The 25,230-nt window shown below is 48.3% G+C and overlaps 1 protein-coding gene across 1 annotated transcript in view; it reads right to left on the bottom strand.

The window, feature by feature from the left end:
- Nucleotides 1-25,230, bottom strand: part of LOC149984267 (intermembrane lipid transfer protein VPS13B-like) — a 721,339-nt gene that overhangs the window by 688,956 nt on the left and 7,153 nt on the right. Inside the window, 1 exon segment of the mRNA XM_090230526.1 lies at nucleotides 24,441-24,584. Within this exon segment, the coding sequence (XP_090086652.1) occupies nucleotides 24,441-24,584 (144 nt within the window).

The raw sequence follows: 25,230 nt of genomic DNA, 5'->3' as shown, positions 1-25,230 counted from the left end.
ACAGCTTGATGCCCTGACTCACAACCTGAGGTATAAACCTTTTAAAACAGGTCAGTGGAGCGGCAGAACAGGTCAGAGGGGCAGGAACAAGTTAGGAGCTGAAAGGGGTTAAACAATACAGAATGTCTAAACTGCATTTCTCCTCTCCTCCTCCTCCTCCTCCTGAAGAAAAGGCCCAGACCTCCTCCCCGCCCCAGCACAGACCTCCTCCCCTCCCTTCTCCTTTCCTCCCCTCCCCAGACCTCCTCCCCTCCCCAGCCCAGACCTCCTCCACTCCCCAGCCCAGACCTCCTCCACTCCCCAGCCCTCCCCTCTCCTCCGCTCCCCTCCCCAGACCTCCTCTCCTCCCCAGCCCAGACCTCCTCCCCTCTTCTCTCCTCTCCTCCCCAGCCCTCCTCTTCTCCCCTCCCCAGCCCAGACCTCCTCTCCTCCCCAGCCCAGACCTCCTCCCCTCTTCTCTCCTCCCCAGCCCAGTCCTCCTCTGCTTGCTGATCAGACGGCTTCATGGAGAGGAATCTCTGTAAGCCATTTGCTCTCTGCAAGCTGCCGAATCAAAGGCAAGATTTCCGGACGGCATTTGAACAGAGATTATCCAGTTTGAGCGATCTGATTACAAACTGCCACAGCCTGCTGTATTTTACTAGCTCCCAGCTTCACAGAGAAGAACACGGACAGTCAGCTTCACAGAGAAGAACACGGACAGTCAGTCAGTTTCACAGAGGAGAACACGGACAGTCAGTCAGTCAGCTTCACAGAGGAGAACACGGACAGTCAGTCAGTTTCACAGAGGAGAACACGGACAGTCAGTCAGTCAGCTTCACAGAGGAGAACACGGACAGTCAGTCAGTCAGCTTCACAGAGGAGAACACGGACAGTCAGTCAGTTTCACAGAGAAGAACACGGTCAGTCAGCTTCACAGAGAAGAACACGGACAGTCAGTCAGTTTCACAGAGGAGAACACGGACAGTCAGTCAGTCAGCTTCACAGAGGAGAACACGGACAGTCAGTCAGTTTCACAGAGGAGAACACGGACAGTCAGTCAGTCAGCTTCACAGAGGAGAACACGGACAGTCAGTCAGTTTCACAGAAGAGAACACGGACAGTCAGTCAGTTTCACAGAGGAGAACACGGACAGTCAGTCAGCTTCACAGAGGAGAACACGGACAGTCAGTCAGCTTCACAGAGGAGAACACGGACAGTCAGTCAGTCAGCTTCACAGAGGAGAACACGGACAGTCAGTCAGCTTCACAGAGGAGAACACGGACAGTCAGTCAGCTTCACAGAGGAGAACACGGACAGTCAGTCAGCTTCACAGAGGAGAACACGGACAGTCAGTCGGCTTCACAGAGGAGAACACGGACAGTCAGTTAGCTTCACAGAGAACATGGACAGTCAGCTTCACAGAGGAGGAGAACACGGACAGTCAGTCAGTCAGCTTCACAGAGGAGAACACGGACAGTCAGTCAGTTTCACAGAAGAGAACACAGACAGTCAGTCAGTTTCACAGAGGAGAACACGGACAGTCAGTCAGCTTCACAGAGGAGAACACGGACAGTCAGTCAGCTTCACAGAGGAGAACACGGACAGCCAGTCAGCTTCACAGAGGAGGAGAACACGGACAGCCAGTCAGCTTCACAGAGGAGGAGAACACGGACAGCCAGTCAGCTTCACAGAGGAGGAGAACACGAACAGCCAGTCAGCTTCACAGAGGAGGAGAACACGAACAGCCAGTCAGCTTCACAGAAGAGGAGAACACAGACAGTCAGTCAGCTTCACAGAGGAGGAGAACAAGGACAGTCAGTCAGCTTCACAGAGGAGGAGAACAAGGACAGTCAGTCAGCTTCACAGAGGAGGAGAACACGGACAGTCAGTCAGCTTCACAGAGGAGGAGAACACGGACAGTCAGTCAGCTTCACAGAGGAGGAGAACAAGGACAGTCAGTCAGCTTCACAGAGGAGGAGAACACGGACAGTCAGTCAGCTTCACAGAGGAGGAGAACACGTACAGTCAGTCAGCTTCACAGAGGAGGAGAACAAGGACAGTCAGTCAGCTTCACAGAGGAGGAGAACACGGACAGTCAGTCAGCTTCACAGAGGAGGAGAACATGGACAGTCAGTCAGCTTCACAGAGAACATGGACAGTCAGTCAGCTTCACAGAGGAGGAGAACACGGACAGGCAGGCTGAGCAGCTGAACAGAATAGATGGCTACACTAGGATAAGAACTACCAGGGTATATTTCCTTCTATTACAGCATAGTAACACAATGACTGTCTGACACCAGTGGCCCCGCCCCCATCAGGAAATGTAATGCTCCGTCAATAGGAAGATAGCAGGAGAAAACACAGTCTAGGACTGCTTCCTAAATAGCACCCTATTCCCAGTTTAGCGCACTACTTTAGACCAGTCAGACGTCGGTACCAAAATGTACACACTCACTACTACTACTACTGTAAGTCGCTGTGTATAAGAGCATCTGCTAAATGACTAAATGGTAAATTGATAGCCTAGAAACAGTGCGGTTGGGCCTGACAGACAGGAGGGAGGGAGAGAAGCAGCACTTAACCCGGCCCAGCCAGGCTCATACACAATATCTCTGGTCTCTGGTTGGGTAATCACTGGGTTGTGGGTGGAACTCCTGGGTGGGAAACCACAGCTTGGTAGAATGGTAGCATCCGTTCAGAAGAGCTTCTGGTACGAACCAACGGCAGTGGTATTCCTGGGGGGGAAACCACAGCTTGGTAGAATGGTAGCATCCGTTCTGAAGAGCTTCTGGTACGAACCAACGGCAGTGCTATTCCTGGGTGGGAAACCACAGCTTGGTAGAATGGTAGAATCCATCCAGAAGAGCTTCTGGTACGAACCAACGGCAGTGGTATTCCTGGGGGGGAAACCACAGCTTGGTAGAATGGTAGCATCCGTTCAGCAGAGCTTCTGGTACGAACCAACGGCAGGCAGACAAGCAGGGTAGTTAAAGGTTACAAACCGTACTACTGTTTTAAACTCTCACGCTCCTGGATAGGGGTGTTTTAAGCCCTTTTTTAAAAAAAAAACATATGAAAGAGGTAGTATATTTCAGTCGTTCATCAGGACATCCACTACATTTATAAACAGCTTATATAAAACAACCTTTTGTTGAGTTGGAGGAACTAGTATAGAAGAATAGAGTCTAGTGGAATAACACAGCTGGGGTTTAAAAAACTTCTCGGTGAACCAGCGTCCTGACTGACATTATTGTCCATTATTTAGAAGCAGGGAGGTTGTGTGTAACGGAGGGAGAGAGAGGAGAGGAGAGGAGAGGAGAGAGAGGAGAGGAGGCACTACAAATAGTTTGAGAGGAGAGGAGAGGAGAGGAGAGGAGAACCTTCTCAAATCATCTAGAGGGCGAAAGCATCAATCAGAACATCAGGAGTGAAAAAACAGAACTGATCAGCAGCGGAGTGGAGCCAAACCCAGTCAAGACCTCCTCCTCTGGAAAACCCAGTCAAGACCTCCTCCTCTGGAAAACCCAGTCAAGACCTCCTCCTCCACTGGAAAACCCAGTCAAGACCTCCTCCTCCACTGGAAAACCCAGTCAAGACCTCCTCCTCCTCTGGAAAACCCAGTCAAGACCTCCTCCTCCTCTGGAAAACCCAGTCAAGACCTCCTCCTCCTCTGGAAAACCCAGTCAAGACCTCCTCCTCCTCTGGAAAACCCAGTCAAGACCTCCTCCTCCTCTGGAAAACCCAGTCAAGACCTCCTCCTCCTCTGGAAAACCCAGTCAAGACCTCCTCCTCCTCTGGAAAACCCAGTCAAGACCTCCTCCACTGGAAAACTCAGTCAAGACCTCCTCCTCCACTGGAAAACCCAGTCAAGACCTCCTCCTCCTCTGGAAAACCCAGTCAAGACCTCCTCCTCTAGAAAACCCAGTCAAGACCTCCTCCTCCTCTAGAAAACCCAGTCAAGACCTCCTCCTCCTCTAGAAAACCCAGTCAAGACCTCCTCCTCCTCTAGAAAACCCAGTCAAGACCTCCTCCTCCTCTGGAAAACCCAGTCAAGACCTCCTCCACTGGAAAACTCAGTCAAGACCTCCTCCTCCGCTGGAAAACCCAGTCAACACCTCCTCCTCCTCTGGAAAACCCAGTCAAGACCTCCTCCTCCTCTAGAAAACCCAGTCAAGACCTCCTCCTCCTCTGGAAAACCCAGTCAAGACCTCCTCCACTGGAAAACTCAGTCAAGACCTCCTCCTCCACTGGAAAACCCAGTCAAGACCTCCTCCTCTGGAAAACCAAGTCAAGACCTCCTCCTCCTCTGGAAAACCCAGTCAAGACCTCCTCCTCCTCTGGAAAACCCAGTCAAGACCTCCTCCTCTAGAAAACCCAGTCAAGACCTCCTCCTCCTCTAGAAAACCCAGTCAAGACCTCCTCCTCCTCTGGAAAACCCAGTCAAGACCTCCTCCACTGGAAAACTCAGTCAAGACCTCCTCCTCCACTGGAAAACCCAGTCAAGACCTCCTCCTCTGGAAAACCAAGTCAAGACCTCCTCCTCCTCTGGAAAACCCAGTCAAGACCTCCTCCTCCTCTGGAAAACCCAGTCAAGACCTCCTCCTCTAGAAAACCCAGTCAAGACCTCCTCCTCCTCTAGAAAACCCAGTCAAGACCTCCTCCACTGGAAAAACCAGTCAAGACCTCCTCCTCCTCTGGAAAACCCAGTCAAGACCTCCTCCACTGGAAAACTCAGTCAAGACCTCCTCCTCCTCTGGAAAACCCAGTCAAGACCTCCTCCTCCTCTGGAAAACCCAGTCAAGACCTCCTCCTCCTCTAGAAAACCCAGTCAAGACCTCCTCCTCTAGAAAACCCAGTCAAGACCTCCTCCTCCTCTAGAAAACCCAGTCAAGACCTCCTCCACTGGAAAAACCAGTCAAGACCTCGTCCTCCTCTGGAAAACCCAGTCAAGACCTCCTCCTCCTCTGGAAAACCCAGTCAAGACCTCCTCCACTGGAAAACTCAGTCAAGACCTCCTCCTCCTCTGGAAAACCCAGTCAAGACCTCCTCCTCCTCTGGAAAACCCAGTCAAGACCTCCTCCTCTAGAAAACCCAGTCAAGACCTCCTCCTCCTCTAGAAAACCCAGTCAAGACCTCCTCCACTGGAAAAACCAGTCAAGACCTCCTCCTCCTCTGGAAAACCCAGTCAAGACCTCCTCCTCCTCTGGAAAACCCAGTCAAGACCTCCTCCTCCTCTGGAAAACCCAGTCAAGACCTCCTCCACTGGAAAACTAAGTCAAGACCTCCTCCTCCTCTGGAAAACCCAGTCAAGACCTCCTCCTCTAGAAAACCCAGTCAAGACCTCCTCCTCCTCTAGAAAACCCAGTCAAGACCTCCTCCTCCTCTAGAAAACCAAGTCAAGACCTCCTCCTCCTCTAGAAAACCCAGTCAAGACCTCCTCCTCCTCTGGAAAACCCAGTCAAGACCTCCTCCTCCTCTGGAAAACCCAGTCAAGACCTCCTCCACTGGAAAACTCAGTCAAGACCTCCTCCTCCTCTGGAAAACCCAGTCAAGACCTCCTCCTCCTCTAGAAAACCCAGTCAAGACCTCCTCCTCCTCTAGAAAACCCAGTCAAGACCTCCTCCTCCTCTGGAAAACCCAGTCAAGACCTCCTCCACTGGAAAAACCAGTCAAGACCTCCTCCTCCTCTGGAAAACCCAGTCAAGACCTCCTCCTCCTCTGGAAAACCCAGTCAAGACCTCCTCCTCCTCTGGAAAACCCAGTCAAGACCTCCTCCACTGGAAAACTCAGTCAAGACCTCCTCCTCCTCTGGAAAACCCAGTCAAGACCTCCTCCTCTATAAAACCCAGTCAAGACCTCCTCCTCCTCTAGAAAACCAAGTCAAGACCTCCTCCTCCTCTAGAAAACCCAGTCAAGACCTCCTCCTCCTCTGGAAAACCCAGTCAAGACCTCCTCCTCTAGAAAACCCAGTCAAGACCTCCTCCTCCTCTAGAAAACCCAGTCAAGAACTCCTCCTCCTCTAGAAAACCCAGTCAAGACCTCCTCCTCCTCTAGAAAACCCAGTCAAGACCTCCTCCTCCTCTGGAAAACCCAGTCAAGACCTCCTCCTCCTCTGGAAAACCCAGTCAAGACCTCCTCCACTGGAAAACTCAGTCAAGACCTCCTCCTCCGCTGGAAAACCCAGTCAAGACCTCCTCCTCCTCTGGAAAACCCAGTCAAGACCTCCTCCTCCTCTAGAAAACCCAGTCAAGACCTCCTCCTCCTCTGGAAAACCCAGTCAAGACCTCCTCCACTGGAAAACCCAGTCAAGACCTCCTCCTCTGGAAAACCAAGTCAAGACCTCCTCCTCCTCTGGAAAACCCAGTCAAGACCTCCTCCTCTAGAAAACCCAGTCAAGACCTCCTCCTCCTCTAGAAAACCCAGTCAAGACCTCCTCCACTGGAAAAACCAGTCAAGACCTCCTCCTCCTCTGGAAAACCCAGTCAAGACCTCCTCCTCCTCTGGAAAACCCAGTCAAGACCTCCTCCACTGGAAAACTCAGTCAAGACCTCCTCCTCCTCTGGAAAACCCAGTCAAGACCTCCTCCTCCTCTGGAAAACCCAGTCAAGACCTCCTCCTCTAGAAAACCCAGTCAAGACCTCCTCCTCCTCTAGAAAACCCAGTCAAGACCTCCTCCACTGGAAAAACCAGTCAAGACCTCCTCCTCCTCTGGAAAACCCAGTCAAGACCTCCTCCTCCTCTGGAAAACCCAGTCAAGACCTCCTCCACTGGAAAACTCAGTCAAGACCTCCTCCTCCTCTGGAAAACCCAGTCAAGACCTCCTCCTCCTCTGGAAAACCCAGTCAAGACCTCCTCCTCTAGAAAACCCAGTCAAGACCTCCTCCTCCTCTAGAAAACCCAGTCAAGACCTCCTCCACTGGAAAAACCAGTCAAGACCTCCTCCTCCTCTGGAAAACCCAGTCAAGACCTCCTCCTCCTCTGGAAAACCCAGTCAAGACCTCCTCCTCCTCTGGAAAACCCAGTCAAGACCTCCTCCACTGGAAAACTAAGTCAAGACCTCCTCCTCCTCTGGAAAACCCAGTCAAGACCTCCTCCTCTAGAAAACCCAGTCAAGACCTCCTCCTCCTCTAGAAAACCAAGTCAAGACCTCCTCCTCCTCTAGAAAACCCAGTCAAGACCTCCTCCTCCTCTGGAAAACCCAGTCAAGACCTCCTCCTCCTCTGGAAAACCCAGTCAAGACCTCCTCCACTGGAAAACTCAGTCAAGACCTCCTCCTCCTCTGGAAAACCCAGTCAAGACCTCCTCCTCCTCTAGAAAACCCAGTCAAGACCTCCTCCTCCTCTAGAAAACCCAGTCAAGACCTCCTCCTCCTCTGGAAAACCCAGTCAAGACCTCCTCCACTGGAAAAACCAGTCAAGACCTCCTCCTCCTCTGGAAAACCCAGTCAAGACCTCCTCCTCCTCTGGAAAACCCAGTCAAGACCTCCTCCTCCTCTGGAAAACCCAGTCAAGACCTCCTCCACTGGAAAACTCAGTCAAGACCTCCTCCTCCTCTGGAAAACCCAGTCAAGACCTCCTCCTCTAGAAAACCCAGTCAAGACCTCCTCCTCCTCTAGAAAACCAAGTCAAGACCTCCTCCTCCTCTAGAAAACCCAGTCAAGACCTCCTCCTCCTCTGGAAAACCCAGTCAAGACCTCCTCCACTGGAAAACTCAGTCAAGCCCTCATCCTCCTCTGGAAAACCCAGTCAAGACCTCCTCCTCCTCTGGAAAACCCAGTCAAGACCTCCTCCACTGGAAAACTCAGTCAAGACCTCCTCCTCCTCTGGAAAACCCAGTCAAGACCTCCTCCTCCTCTGGAAAACCCAGTCAAGACCTCCTCCTCTAGAAAACCCAGTCAAGACCTCCTCCTCCTCTAGAAAACCCAGTCAAGACCTCCTCCACTGGAAAAACCAGTCAAGACCTCCTCCTCCTCTGGAAAACCCAGTCAAGACCTCCTCCTCCTCTGGAAAACCCAGTCAAGACCTCCTCCTCCTCTGGAAAACCCAGTCAAGACCTCCTCCACTGGAAAACTAAGTCAAGACCTCCTCCTCCTCTGGAAAACCCAGTCAAGACCTCCTCCTCTAGAAAACCAAGTCAAGACCTCCTCCTCCTCTAGAAAACCCAGTCAAGACCTCCTCCTCCTCTGGAAAACCCAGTCAAGACCTCCTCCTCCTCTGGAAAACCCAGTCAAGACCTCCTCCACTGGAAAACTCAGTCAAGACCTCCTCCTCCTCTGGAAAACCCAGTCAAGACCTCCTCCTCCTCTAGAAAACCCAGTCAAGACCTCCTCCTCCTCTAGAAAACCCAGTCAAGACCTCCTCCTCCTCTGGAAAACCCAGTCAAGACCTCCTCCACTGGAAAAACCAGTCAAGACCTCCTCCTCCTCTGGAAAACCCAGTCAAGACCTCCTCCTCCTCTGGAAAACCCAGTCAAGACCTCCTTCTCCTCTGGAAAACCCAGTCAAGACCTCCTCCACTGGAAAACTCAGTCAAGACCTCCTCCTCCTCTGGAAAACCCAGTCAAGACCTCCTCCTCTAGAAAACCCAGTCAAGACCTCCTCCTCCTCTAGAAAACCAAGTCAAGACCTCCTCCTCCTCTAGAAAACCCAGTCAAGACCTCCTCCTCCTCTGGAAAACCCAGTCAAGACCTCCTCCACTGGAAAACTCAGTCAAGCCCTCATCCTCCTCTGGAAAACCCAGTCAAGACCTCCTCCTCCTCTGGAAAACCCAGTCAAGACCTCCTCCACTGGAAAACTCAGTCAAGACCTCCTCCTCCTCTGGAAAACCCAGTCAAGACCTCCTCCTCCTCTGGAAAACCCAGTCAAGACCTCCTCCTCCTCTGGAAAACCCAGTCAAGACCTCCTCCTCCTCTGAAAAACCCAGTCAAGACCTCCTCCACTGGAAAACCCAGTCAAGACCTCCTCCTCTGGAAAACCCAGTCAAGACCTCCTCCTCCTCTGGAAAACCCAGTCGTATCTCTGTCTCCTAAAAACCAAAAGGAAAAACCCTCTCTCTCTGCTAGATGTGAACTGTTTCATTACCAGCTAGGCCTGCGTCCCAAAACACCACTCTATTCCCTCTGTAGGGCTGCACTAGAATAGGGTGCTCTTTTGGGACACAGCCCTAGTCTCTTTTTTTTTAAACAGCCACCACCACCACAACGTCTTGGGGGAATTCTCTGGTCGTCTCTGCAAGATGTTTTCTGAACCGTTTAACTGGAGAGAGAGTGTCAAGCTGATGCCAGATGACGGGTTAAACTGGAGAGAGAGTGTTAAGCTTGAAGCCAGGTGACGGGTTAAACTGGAGAGAGAGTGTCAAACTGAAGCCAGATGACGGGCCTGTTCCGGGGGAGTGTCAAGCTGAAGCCAGATGACGGGCCTGTTCCGGGGGAGTGTCAAGCTGAAGCCAGATGACGGGCCTGTTCCGGGGGAGTGTTAAGCTGAAGCCAGATGACGGGCCTGTTCCGGGGGAGTGTCAAGCTGAAGCCAGATGACGGGCCTGTTCCGGGGGAGTGTCAAGCTGAAGCCAGATGACGGGCCTGTTCCGGGGGAGTGTCAAGCTGAAGCCAGATGACGGGCCTGTTCCGGGGGAGTGTTAAGCTGAAGCCAGATGACGGGCCTGTTCCGGGGGAGTGTTAAACTGAAGCCAGATGACGGGCCTGTTCCGGGGGAGTGTCAAGCTGAAGCCAGATGACGGGCCTGTTCCGGGGGAGTGTTAAACTGAAGCCAGATGACGGGCCTGTTCCGGGGGAGTGTTAAACTGAAGCCAGGTGACGGGCCTGTTCCGGGGGAGTGTTAAACTGAAGCCAGATGACGGGCCTGTTCCGGGGGAGTGTCAAGCTGAAGCAAGATGACGGGCCTGTTCCGGGGGAGTGTTAAACTGAAGCCAGATGACGGGCCTGTTCCTGGGGTTAGTTGTCGAGGGGGAGACGCTGAAGGATCAGTGGTGGTTAGAGCTGAATGTACGGTGGTCATCGTCACACCACAAACAGACCGTCTCTCCCACACTTACACTCCTGTCCTTCTGAACCAACCATTACTTCTCCTGTCCTTCTGAACCAACCATTTGTCATTAGTTCTCCTATCCTTCTGAACCAACCATGTTATTAGTTCTCCTATCCTTCTGAACCAACCATGTTATTAGTTCTCCTATCCTTCTGAACCAACCATTAGTTCTCCTATACTTCTGAACCAACCATTAGTTATCCTATCCTTCTGAACCAACCATTAGTTATCCTATCCTACTGAACCAACCATTAGTTATCCTATACTTCTGAACCAACCATTAGTTATCATATCCTTCTGAACCAACCATTAGTTCTCCTATCCTTCTGAACCAACCATTAGTTATCCTATCCTTCTGAACCAACCATTAGTTATCCTATCCTTCTGAACCAACCATTAGTTATCCTATCCTACTGAACCAACCATTAGTTATCCTATACTTCTGAACCAACCATTAGTTATCATATCCTTCTGAACCAACCATTAGTTCTCCTATCCTTCTGAACCAACCATGTGTTATTAGTTCTCCTATCCTTCTGAACCAACCATGTGTTATTAGTTCTCCTATCCTTCTGAACCAACCATGTGTTATTAGTTCTCCTATCCTTCTGAACCAACCACTTAGAAGTGTGACAGTAACCAGATTTCAATCCAACCGTTTTATGCGGATAAAATAAAAAATAAAATTTTAAAAGTAAATGTGGAAGAACTTGACTAGGAGAATCAGAGAATCAGCAGACATACGAATATACAGTGGACGGACGGATGGACAGTATCAGTATGAATATATTTAAATGGAGAGAGATGAACAGACTTCTAGAGCAGTATAGTTCAGTTATTTAGAGTACAGATCAGAGATGGCTTGATGCAGTATAGTTCAGTTATTTAGAGTACGGATCAGAGATGGCCTGATGCAGTATAGTTCAGTTATTTAGAGTACAGATCAGAGATGGCTTGTTCTGGTCAGGCTGTCCTGGTCAGGCTGTTCTGGTCAGGCTGTCCTGGTCAGGCTGTTCTGTCCTGGTCAGGCTGTCCTGTCCTGGTCAGGCTGTCCTGGTCAGGCTGTTCTGTCCTGGTCAGTCAGGCTATTCTGGTCAGGCTGTCCTGGTCAAGCTGTTCTGTTCTGGTCAGGCTGTTCTGGTCAGGCTGTCCTGGTCAGGCTGTTCTGTTCTGGACAGACTGTCCTGTCCTGGTCAGGCTGTTCTGTCCTGGTCAGGCTGTCCTGTCCTGGTCAGGCTGTCCTGTCCTGGTCAGGCTGTCCTGGTCAGGCTGTTCTGTCCTGGTCAGTCAGGCTATTCTGGTCAGGCTGTCCTGGTCAAGCTGTTCTGTTCTGGTCAGGCTGTTCTGGTCAGGCTGTCCTGGTCAGGCTGTTCTGTTCTGGACAGACTGTCCTGTCCTGGTCAGGCTGTTCTGTCCTGGTCAGGCTGTCCTGTCCTGGTCAGGCTGTTCTGTCCTGGTCAGGCTGTTCTGTCCTGGTCAGGCTGTCCTGTCCTGGTCAGGCTGTCCTGTCCTGGTCAGGCTGTCCTGTCCTGGTCAGGCTGTTCTGTCCTGGTCAGGCTGTTCTGTCCTGGTCAGGCTGTTCTGGTCAGGCTGTTCTGTCCTGGTCAGGCTGTTCTGTCCTGGTCAGGCTGTTCTGTCCTGGTCAGGCTGTTCTGTCCTGGTCAGGCTGTTCTGTCCTGGTCAGGCTGTCCTGGTCAGGCTGTCCTGGTCAGGCTGTTCTGTCCTGGTCAGGCTGTCCTGGTCAGGCTGTTCTGTTCTGGTCAGGCTGTTCTGGTCAGGCTGTTCTGGTCAGGCTGTTCTGGTCAGGCTGTTCTGGTCAGGCTGTTCTAGTCAGGCTGTTCTAGTCAGGCTGTTCTAGTCAGACTAACACTGACCTCGAAATGACTTCCTTACAGCCTCAGCTTACTCTTCCAATGGACACAGCATCAAGATACTAGACGTCCTCAGAGTCCTTACCAGGGCTATTAATAACTACGTTTCCCATAATTCCCAAAGGAGCCTGGTATGAAATGGAAAGATTTAAAACTGTTGTTTCATCTCTGTGAGAGTTTCATGGTTACTGTAGGGTTTTTTTGTGTTAATTTTCCAACGGTTTCAGATCAAAACCAACCCTTATACATCTAATAATAATAATAATAATAATAATAATAATAATAATAAAGATGATAATGTCAGAAAGACAGAGTTGGACAAAGACTGGCTTCACAGAGGAGTACAATAGACTGAGGTTTATTTGTAGATTAGACAATGACTCAGAGTTAACTTCACACGGGCTCAGCTCAGCCTTATGTCCACACACTGACACACGTATATAATTCATATCACATGTAGGAACCTAGTAACACAGTCTACATACAACAGGACAAATCCATCCAAGACATACATTTGATCTGGTTTTGATCTTAGTTTTCCTGATCGTTGAAAACACAAAACATGTCGGAGCAACAAATAGATTTCTGAATGAATCCAAACAGTAATTTGAGTTGGTTTTAATTCTGGTTTTAAAATTGTTTCATGACTTTCCACAGGATATTTCTGGTGTGCATTCCAGCGGTAGTCGAGCCATGCTAAGAGAGAAGCAGACATGATTAGAGGAATGGGAGAGGAATCTCAAGATAGTATACGCCAGCTCTTTATAAGATACACACAGAGCCCGCGTCCCTAATGGCCCCCTATATAGTACACTACTGTAGACCAGGGACCAAATGGCCCCCTATTCCTTATATAGTACACTACTGTAGACCAGGGACCAAATGGCACCCTATTCCTTATATAGTACACTACTTTAGACCAGGGATCAAATGGCCCCCTATTCCTTATATAGTACACTACTGTAGACCAGGGACCAAATGGCCCCCTATTCCTTATATAGTACACTACAGTAGACCAGGGACCAAATGGCCCCCTATTCCTTATATAGTACACTACAGTAGACCAGGGACCAAATGGCCCCCTATTCCCTATATAGTACACTACTGTAGAACAGGGACCAAATGGCCCCCTATTCCTTATATAGTACACTACAGTAGACCAGGGACCAAATGGCCCCCTATTCCCTATATAGTGCTTCTACACCTGCATTGCTTGCTGTTTGGGGTTTTAGGCTGGGTTTCTGTACAGCACTTTGAGATATCAGCTGATGTACGAAGGGCTTTATAAATACATTTGATTTGATTTGATTTAGTGCACTACTGTAGACAATTTCACTGTCAACAGGAGCTGTAATCTCAGTGGTCCTCAACACCCACATTACACTGTCAACAGGAGCTGTAATCTCAGGTGGTCCTCAACACCCACATTACACTGTCAACAGGAGCTGTAATCTCAGGTGGTCCTCAACACCCACATTACACTGTCAACAGGAGCTGTAATCTCAGGTGGTCCTCAACACCCACATTACACTGTCAACAGGAGCTGTAATCTCAGGTGGTCCTCAACACCCACATTTCACTGTCAACAGGAGCTGTAATCTCAGTGGTCCTCAACACCCACATTTCACTGTCAACAGGAGCTGTAATCTCAGTGGTCCTCAACACCCACATTACACTGTCAACAGGAGCTGTAATCTCAGGTGGTCCTCAACACCCACATTACACTGTCAACAGGAGCTGTAATCTCAGGTGGTCCTCAACACCCACATTTCACTGTCAACAGGAGCTGTAATCTCAGTGGTCCTCAACACCCACATTTCACTGTCAACAGGAGCTGTAATCTCAGTGGTCCTCAACACCCACATTTCACTGTCAACAGGAGCTGTAATCTCAGGTGGTCCTCAACACCCACATTTCACTGTCAACAGGAGCTGTAATCTCAGTGGTCCTCAACACCCACATTTCACTGTCAACAGGAGCTGTAATCTCAGTGGTCCTCAACACCCCCTTTTCACTGTCAACAGGAGCTGTAATCTCAGTGGTCCTCAACACCCACATTTCACTGTCAACAGGAGCTGTAATCTCAATGGTCCTCAACACCCACATTACACTGTCAACAGGAGCTGTAATCTCAGTGGTCCTCAACACCCCCTTTTCACTGTCAACAGGAGCTGTAATCTCAGTGGTCCTCAACACCCACATGTCACTGTCAACAAGAGCTGTAATCTCAGTGGTCCTCAACACATTTCCACGTTCACATGCCTGCGGAAACTATAATCGTCCTCTCGCTCTGTGCTTAGCAAGCAGCAGACGATCTCTGAGAGGCTGCGTGAATATCTTTTCCTAATTACTACCCAGTTCCTCTCTGATTGTCCTCCACAAATGGCACCCCTAGTCCCTATTCAGGGCACTACTTTTGACCAGAACTGAACACTATTACCAGGGAATAGGGTGCCATTTGGGATCCAACCCGTCCAGAGGGAACAGAACAGAAACAGTAACAGCTCCAATAATTACACAACCCTTAACGCCAGGGAGTAGGGTGCCATTTGGGATCCAACCCGTCCAGAGGGAACAGAACAGAAACAATAAGAGCTCCAATAATGACACAACCCTTAACACCCCTTAATGAACTTCAAAGGGAATGGGGATGTTTTTACAGGCCGGTGCCGAACCGGAACGGCAATTATGAAAAACAAACCATATTAATGATATCGTTTATCATTTCCACACTTCGGGGAAGCGAAAGCGGACTCTTGGCGCCTAAACACAAAGCATCTACACACGTATATCCACGAGCTTTCTCTAAAAATACTAAATCTACTCCGTGTAGTGGTCTGATTTTCCATCCAAACACACAGACTGTTGAATTCTTTCATTCTTCCCCCAAAAATACGCAGGCCTATATATCCAACAGCTAAAAACCCAGATGGAGGGATTGTCTTAACCCCGAGTTTTCACACAAGTAGTGTGTCCCTGCAGCTCTACGCTCGGGGCTGGTAACTACAGCTGGACACCCCTTCATCCACTATATATACAGCAGTATGGACACCCCTTCATCCACTATATATACAGCAGTATGAGGACACCCCTTCATCCACTATATATACAGCAGTATGTGGACACCCCTTCATCCACTATATATACAGCAGTATGAGGACACCCCTTCATCCACTATATATACAGCAGTATGTGGACACCCCTTCATCCACTATATATACAGCAGTATGGACACCCCTTCATCCACTATATATACAGCAGTATGAGGACACCCCTTCATCCACTATATATACAGCAGTATGGACACCCCTTCATACACTATATATACAGCAGTATGAGGACACCCCTTCATACACTATATATACAGGACACCCCTTCATCCACTATATATACAGCAGTATGAGGACACCCCTTCATCTACTATATATACAGAAGTATGAGGACACCCCTTCATACACTATATATACACAGCAGTATGAGGACACCCCTTCATCCACTATATATACAGCAGTATGAGGACACCCCTTCATACACTATATATACACAGCAGTATGAGGACACCCCTTCATCCACTATATATACAGCAGTATGAGGACACCCCTTCATCCACTATATATACAGCAGTATGAGGACACCCCTTCATCCACTATATATACAGCAGTATGAGGACACCCCTTCATACACTATATATACAGGACACTCCTTCATCCACTATATATACAGCAGTATGAGGACACCCCTTCATCCACTATATATACAGCAGTATGAGGACACCCCTTCATACACTATATATACAGCAGTATGAGGACACCCCTTCATACACTATATATACACAGGACACCCCTTCATACACTACATATACAGAAGTATGAGGACACCCCTTCATACACTATATATACACAGGACACCCCTTCATCCACTATATATACAGCAGTATGAGGACACCCCTTCATACACTATATATACACAGGACACCCCTTCATACACTATATATACAGCAGTATGAGGACACCCCTTCATCCACTATATATACAGGACACCCCTTCATACACTATATATACACAGGACACCCCTTCATACACTATATATACAGCAGTATGAGGACACCCCTTCATACACTATATATACAGGACACCCCTTCATCCACTATATATACAGCAGTATGAGGACACCCCTTCATACACTATATATACAGCAGTATGAGGACACCCCTTCATCCACTATATATACAGGACACCCCTTCATCCACTATATATACAGGACACCCCTTCATACACTATATATACAGCAGTATGAGGACACCCCTTCATACACTATATATACAGGACACCCCTTCATCCACTATATATACAGCAGTATGAGGACACCCCTTCATACACTATATATACAGCAGTATGAGGACACCCCTTCATACACTATATATACAGGACACCCCTTCATACACTATATATACAGGACACCCCTTCATCCACTATATATACAGCAGTATGAGGACACCCCTTCATACACTATATATACAGCAGTATGAGGACACCCCTTCATACACTATATATACAGCAGTATGAGGACACCCCTTCATCCACTATATATACAGCAGTATGAGGACACCCCTTCATCCACTATATATACACAGGACACCCCTTCATCCACTATATATACACACAGCAGTATGAGGACACCCCTTCATCCACTATATATACAGGACACCCCTTCATACACTATATATACAGCAGTATGAGGACACCCCTTCATACACTATATATACAGGACACCCCTTCATCCACTATATATACAGCAGTATGAGGACACCCCTTCATCCACTATATATACAGCAGTATGAGGACATCCCTTCATCCACTATATATACAGCAGTATGAGGACACCCCTTCATACACTATATATACACAGGACACCCCTTCATACACTATATATACAGCAGTATGAGGACACCCCTTCATACACTATATATACAGCAGTATGAGGACACCCCTTCATCCACTATATATACAGCAGTATGAGGACACCCCTTTATACACTATATATACAGCAGTATGAGGACACCCCTTCATCCACTATATATACACAGGACACCCCTTCATCCACTATATATACAGCAGTATGAGGACACCCCTTCATCCACTATATATACAGCAGTATGAGGACACCCCTTCATACACTATATATACAGCAGTATGAGGACACCCCTTCATCCACTATATATACAGCAGTATGAGGACACCCCTTCATCCACTATATATACAGGACACCCCTTCATCCACTATATATACACAGCAGTATGAGGACACCCCTTCATCCACTATATATATACAGCAGTATGAGGACACCCCTTCATACACTATATATACAGCAGTATGAGGACACCCCTTCATACACTATATATACAGGACACCCCTTCATACACTATATATACAGGACACCCCTTCATACACTATATATACACAGGACACCCCTTCATACACTATATATACACAGCAGTATGAGGACACCCCTTCATACACTATATATACACAGGACACCCCTTCATCCACTATATATACAGCAGTATGAGGACACCCCTTCATACACTATATATACACAGGACACCCCTTCATCCACTATATATATACAGCAGTATGAGGACACCCCTTCATCCACTATATATACAGCAGTATGAGGACACCCCTTCATCCACTATATATACAGCAGTATGAGGACACCCCTTCATCCACTATATATACAGCAGTATGAGGACACCCCTTCATCCACTATATATACAGAAGTATGAGGACACCCCTTCATACACTATATATACAGCAGTATGAGGACACCCCTTCATACACTATATATACAGCAGTATGAGGACACCCCTTCATACACTATATATACAGGACACCCCTTCATCCACTATATATAACGCAGTATGGACACCCCTTCATACACTATATATACAGGACACCCCTTCATACACTATATATACAGGACACCCCTTCATCCACTATATATACAGGACACCCCTTCATCCACTATATATACAGCAGTATGAGGACACCCCTTCATACACTATATATACACAGGACACCCCTTCATCCACTATATATACACAGGACACCCCTTCATACACTATATATACAGCAGTATGAGGACACCCCTTCATACACTATATATACAGGACACCCCTTCATCCACTATATATACAGCAGTATGAGGACACCCCTTCATACACTATATATACAGGACACCCCTTCATACACTATATATACAGCACACCCCTTCATACACTATATATACAGCACACCCCTTCATCCACTATATATACAGCAGTATGAGGACACCCCTTCATACACTATATATACAGCAGTATGAGGACACCCCTTCATACACTATATATACAGGACACCCCTTTATACACTATATATACAGCAGTATGAGGACACCCCTTCATCCACTATATATACAGCAGTATGAGGACACCCCTTCATCCACTATATATACGCCCTCCAGGTTGAGGAAGACCAGTAGGACGCCCCTCCAGGTTGAGGAGGACCAGAAGGAAGCCCCTCCAGGTTGAGGAGGACCAGTAGGAAGCCCCTCCAGGTTGAGGAGGACCAGTAGGAAGCCCCTCCAGGTACCTCCCAGTGATGGGTGGTACTGAGCTCTAGGAGGGTGCCACTGCCATCCTTTTAATGAGTAGTTAAATAAATACCTTTATCAGTACCATGTAATATATGGCCATTACATGTCACAAATCACCAGGATAAGAAAAGGCTGTGTCCATTATGCTGGCGTCAGAACTGAAAGGGCCCTCCTACCTCCCCCTCAAATAGGAGAGAAGTACCCTGGACCCTCCAGACAGCTCATTTCAATTCCTCCCGAACTGAAAGAGTCCTCCTACCTCCCCCTCAAATAGGAGAGAAGTACCCTGGGCCCTCCAGACAGCTCATTTCAATTCCTCCCGCTGCCTAGCAGGACTTCTGTTGGAAGTCTGGCTTGGCTCCAAATTGTGTCTCCTGGGTGAGAATAACATTGAATAAAATTTGTCCAAACGTCATTTGCAATTTTCACCCCCCCAAAAAATCATTTTCTTGACCGGGGGGGGGGGGGTGGACCTTTAGGAAAAACATCTGTAACAAATACTTGTTTTGAGAATAGTAGTTGTACATGAGAGTACATTCCACTGCTTGGCCGTGACCCTGAGCTGTGTACGGACCCCAGTCTTTCCACAGGGCTGGAAATACGATCTATGCAGCAGTAGCCAGCTACATGCTACGATATTTAACATTAGTTCTGGCCTGCTCAAGCTCATGTGTTCCCCGAGTCTTTAGCCTGAAGTCTACATAATTAGGTGTAATTGACTTCCCTTACAATGTGTTTCTAGTGACGGGGACATCTGGCCTTGAGACACTCCATACAGGAGGGGGGGGGGGGGGGCCGAGGGCCAATTGGAACCCTACCATCTTCCTAGGGCTCATAGGCCTCTGGTTAACAGCAGTGTACTATTTAGTGAATAGGGAGCCATTAGGTACATAGGCAGCTCTCTGAGCTCCACACGGCCAGCTTCCCTTTCTACTTGGCAACAGCATGGGTGGTATAGAATAGGTACGACCACAGCCAGACTCTTCAGCACAAATAAATCTCACAAAAATGTCTTTCATACTACACTTTCCCCACGATCAAAATATTTATAAATCAAACCTAAATAAATTATAAATATTTATTTTGGGGGTAATCGTTCTCAGATTTCGGTTCAGTTTCAGTGGTGGTGCTGCTAAGACTCAAAGTAGGTTTTCACAGCCTCTAATACCGACCAACTACAAGGACATAATCACTGCCTCTAATACCGACCAAGGACATAATCACTGCCTCTAATACCGACCAACTACAAGGACATAATCCCTGCCTCTAATACCGACCAAGGACATAATCCCTGCCTCTAATACCGACCAAGGACATAGTCACTGCCTCTAATACCGACCAAGGACATAATCCCTGCCTCTAATACCGACCAAGGACATAGTCACTGCCTCTAATACCGACCAACTACAAGGACATAATCACTGCCTCTAATACCGACCAAGGACATAATCACTGCCTCTAATACCGACCAACTACAAGGACATAATCACTGCCTCTAATACCGACCAACTACAAGGACATAATCACTGCCTCTAATACCGACCAACTACAAGGACATAATCACTGCCTCTAATACCGACCAAGGACATAGTCACTGCCTCTAATACCGACCAACTACAAGGACATAATCACTGCCTCTAATACCGACCAACTACAAGGACATAATCACTGCCTCTAATACCGACCAACTACAAGGACATAATCACTGCCTCTAATACTGACCACCTACAAGGACATAATCACTGCCTCTAATACCGACCAACTACAAGGACATAATCACTGCCTCTAATACCGACCAACTACAAGGACATAATCACAGCCTCTAATACCGACCAACTACAAGGACATAATCACTGCCTCTAATACCGACCAAGGACATAATCCCTGCCTCTAATACCGACCAAGGACATAGTCACTGCCTCTAATACCGACCAACTACAAGGACATAATCACTGCCTCTAATACCGACCAAGGACATAATCACTGCCTCTAATACCGACCAACTACAAGGACATAATCACTGCCTCTAATACCGACCAACTACAAGGACATAATCACTGCCTCTAATACCGACCAACTACAAGGACATAATCACTGCCTCTAATACCGACCAAGGACATAGTCACTGCCTCTAATACCGACCAACTACAAGGACATAATCACTGCCTCTAATACCGACCAACTACAAGGACATAATCACTGCCTCTAATACTGACCACCTACAAGGACATAATCACTGCCTCTAATACCGACCAACTACAAGGACATAATCACTGCCTCTAATACCGACCAACTACAAGGACATAATCACAGCCTCTAATACCGACCAACTACAAGGACATAATCACTGCCTCTAATACCGACCAAGGACATAATCACTGCCTCTAATACCGACCAAGGACATAATCACTGCCTCTAATACCGACCAAGGACATAATCACTGCCTCTAATACCGACCAACTACAAGGACATAATCACTGCCTCTAATACCGACCAACTACATAATCCCTTCTTCCTGTCAGACATGCAGCTTGGGCCGGTAGAGAGAGAAGTAGGACTGTCTTGACAACCATGATCTTTGAGTCTCAAATGGCACCCTCTTTCCCTATATAGTGCACTACTTTAGACCAGGACCCAATGGAACGCTCTTCCCTACATAGTGCACTACTTTAGATCAGGTCCCAATGGAACCCTCTTCCCCTATGTAGTGCACTACTTTAGACCAGGACCAAATGGAACCCTCTTCCCCTATGTAGTGCACTACTTTAGACCAAGGCTCTGATTAAAAGTACAGCACTATGTAGGGAATAGGGTGCCATTTGGAAGGCACAGTTCATGTAATAAGTGAGCCCAGTAAAAATGTCACTACTGACTAACAATACACAGCTTTCAACTGCAGTTTTAGTCACTTGCCAAAGACATTTTACGGTTCAATAGTAAAAATACCAGTGTTAGAATTAGGCCTAACCAGCAACACTACAATCCGAGACGTTCTCTGAATATTTCTGGTCACTGGCGATCAGTCCTCGTTCTGAAAAGTACATTTGCAGAGCAGTGTGAGCAATTGTGTCGGCTTGAAGTTGTACAACCGAACTCACAAAAGACAAACACTTTTATTTTTTTAAATAGCCGTTTACTACTAAAACTACTGATCTCTCTGCCTGATGCTAAGAAATAAACCCAGACACATGTACAGAGACATTAAACTACTGATCTCTCTGCCTGATGCTAAGACCTGGTTGAAATAAACCCAGACACATTTACAGAGACATTAAAAAGAGCATGTGCAGAATGTTTCCTTCTGGCAGGGTGAATAACATGGGAGGACACGGTCATCCTCGAGTTCCCCAATGTGCTCGTCATTGAAGAGCTCCTTTAAAGCAGCGGCCAACGCCGCTTTCATTCCCCCCAACAGCTTCTGACGAAACCTGACGAGAATATAACAAAGCAACTGTACAGAGACCATGACGTCACTAAGCCCTGCTGGGAGTTAGTTGACATCACTCAGCCTGGGAGTTAGTTGACGTCACTCAGCCCTGCTCTAAAAAACAGCCAGAGAGTTAGCTGACATCACTCAGCCCTGCTCTAAAAACAACCTGGGAGTTAGTTGACATCACTCAGCCCTGCTGGGAGTTAGTTGACATCATTCAGCCCTGCTCTAAAAACAACCTGGGAGTTAGTTGACATCATTCAGCCCTGCTCTAAAAACAACCTGAGAGTTAGTTGACATCGCTCAGCCCTGCTGAGAGTTAGTTGACATCGCTCAGCCCTGCTGAGAGTTGGTTGACATCGCTCAGCCCTGCTGAGAGTTGGTTGACATCGCTCAGCCCTGCTGAGAGTTAGTTGACATCGCTCAGCCCTGCTGAGAGTTAGTTGACATCGCTCAGCCCAGCTGAGAGTTAGTTACTTTTGGGTTTCTTTCTGTTGTCCTATATTCTTCGGGGGGATTCCTTCCCCCGGACTCGGCAAGAATAATTAAGCGTTGATGAAGAAGATAACAGCAGCTGCTACTTACCCCTGTCAAATTAACACCTTGTAACCCTTTTGTCTGGGTTGGAACGTTACAACACAACGAAATAACGGCACCAACAGGCTGTGATTCCAGTCGGCTTTAATCTGCCTCTCTGAGGCACCGTGGTTAAATCGGCTTTACGGAGGCGCATTAGACATGCAAACCAATTGGAGACGCAGACCTTAGAATTGGAGACGCAAGACGAAGAAACGATGTGTCAAAATGAGTCCAAATGAGCACCCTGACTGAGACCCTAAGCCAACCTGTCTGAGACCCTAAACCAACCTGTCTGAGACCCTAAGCCAACCTGTCTGAGACCCTAAGCCAACCTGTCTGAGACCCTAAGCCAACCTGTCAGACCCTAAGCCAACCTGTCAGACCCTAAGCCAACCTGTCTGAGACCCTAAACCAACCTGTCTGAGACCCTAAGCCAACCTGTCTGAGACCCTAAACCAACCTGTCTGAAACCATAAGCCAACCTGTCTGAGACCCTAAGCCAACCTGTCTCTGAGACCCTAAGCCAACCTGTCTCTGAGACCCTAAGCCAACCTGTCTGAGACCCTAAGCCAACCTGTCTGAGACCCTAAGCCAACCTGTCTGAGACCCTAAGCCAACCTGTCAGACCCTAAGCCAACCTGTCAGACCCTAAGCCAACCTGTCTGAGACCCTAAACCAACCTGTCTGAGACCCTAAGCCAACCTGTCTGAGACCCTAAACCAACCTGTCTGAAACCATAAGCCAACCTGTCTGAGACCCTAAGCCAACCTGTCTCTGAGACCCTAAGCCAACCTGTCTGAGACCCTAAGCCAACCTGTCTGAGACCCTAAGCCAACCTGTCTTGAGACCCTAAGCCAACCTGTCTGAGACCCTAAACCAACCTGACTGAGACCCTAAGCCAACCTGTCTGAGACCCTAAGCCAACCTGTCTGAGACCCTAAACCAACCTGTCTGAGACCCTAAGCCAACCTGTCTGAGACCCTAAACCAACCTGTCTGAGACCCTAAGCCAACCTGTCTGAGACCCTAAGCCAACCTGTCTGAGACCCTAAACCAACCTGTCTGAGATCCTAAGCCAACCTGTCTGAGACCCTAAACCAACCTGTCTGAGACCCTAAACCAACCTGTCTGAGACCCTAAGCCAACCTGTCTGAGACCCTAAGCCAACCTGTCTGAGACCCTAAGCCAACCTGTCTGAGACCCTAAGCCAACCTGACTGAGACCCTAAGCCAACCTGTCTGAGACCCTAAGCCAACCTGTCTGAGACCCTAAGCCAACCAGTCTGAGACCCTAAGCCAACCTGTCTGAGACCCTAAGCCAACCTGTCTGAGAGCCTAAGCCAACACGAAGAAAGAGGTGAACTGAGCCATGGGGCTGTTGGACTGCTGAGGGGACAGAGTGGGTTCTGGGTAGAGGAGTCTAGAATGTGGTGAACTGAGCCATGGGGCTGTTGGACTGCTGCGGAGACAGAGGGGGTTCTGGGTAAAGGAGTCTAGAATGTGGTGAACTGAGTCATGGGCTGTTTGGACTGCTGCGGAGACAGAGAGGGTTCTGGGTAGAGGAGTCTAGAATGTGCTGAGGAGACAGAGGGGGTTCTGGGTAGAGGAGTCTAGAAAGGAAGTTGGATCGGGAAGAAACCAACAACACGTTTTAAACCAAGTCTATTCCTGTGGAACGTTATATGACAGAGATTCTAACTTGGGTCATGTAAAAAACTCTCCCCTTAAGATATCGAGGAAGGCTTGAACTTCTTTCAGTGATACAGCAAGACTGTAAGGTCTCAGAAATACACACCAGCTTCGGAATGCCATGACAGTATGCACTAAATTGGAGTACTGCACTTGTCTGCAGTGCACCGATCATCAGCGGGCTCCTGTATGAACGTCAAACCCAGCGGTACTAACCTGCGCTCCGTCCTTCAGTTTGAGGATGCACTCCATTGTGTTAATGGTGATGACTACGGCCTCGGAGCCCAGTTTGGTCCAGGGTACGTGGATACGCAACTCATGTATGTGACCGCTCAGGAAGGTAAAGGGCAGTTTCAGCTCCTAGAAACAGGGAATACAATTAAATGAATTCACTGCATTGGCTCAGTGGGTTGGAGCCTGGGTCTGGAAATGCTTTGGGATGTAGGGTCAAGATATGAGGGTACGATCTCTACAGGAGATCATCTGTGGACAACTGACCAGACATGAGGGTACGATCTCTACAGGAGATCATCTGTGGACAACTGACCAGACATGAGGGTACGATCTCTACAGGAGATCATCTGTGGACAACTGACCAGATATGAGGGTACGATCTCTAGAGGAGATCATCTGTGGACAACTGACCAGACATGAGGGTACGATCTCTACAGGAGATCATCTGTGGACAACTGACCAGACATGAGGGTACGATCTCCTCTAACTTCTGAACAAGAAGAAGTCAACAGGAAACCTTCTGTATATAAATTGGATTGGGGACCATATTCAGACCTTTAGGCCCTGATGTCATTCTGGGTTTTATATTGTTATTTAACCTTTAGGCATGTCAGTTAAGAAAAATATATTATTTACAATGACGGCCTAACAGGGAATTGTGGGTTAGCAGCCTTGTTCGGGGACAGAACAGATTTCTACCTTGTCAGCTCGGGGATTCGATCCAGCAACCTTTCGGTTACCAACCCAACACTCTAACCACTAGACTACCTGC

The sequence above is a fragment of the Oncorhynchus mykiss genome, chromosome 3, assembly GCF_057628025.1.
Source record: "Oncorhynchus mykiss isolate SJ-2025 chromosome 3, ASM5762802v1, whole genome shotgun sequence".
Lineage (NCBI taxonomy): Eukaryota > Metazoa > Chordata > Actinopteri > Salmoniformes > Salmonidae > Oncorhynchus > Oncorhynchus mykiss.
Note: the sequence above shows the minus strand (reverse complement) of the source record. Positions and strands in the feature narration are given on the sequence as shown.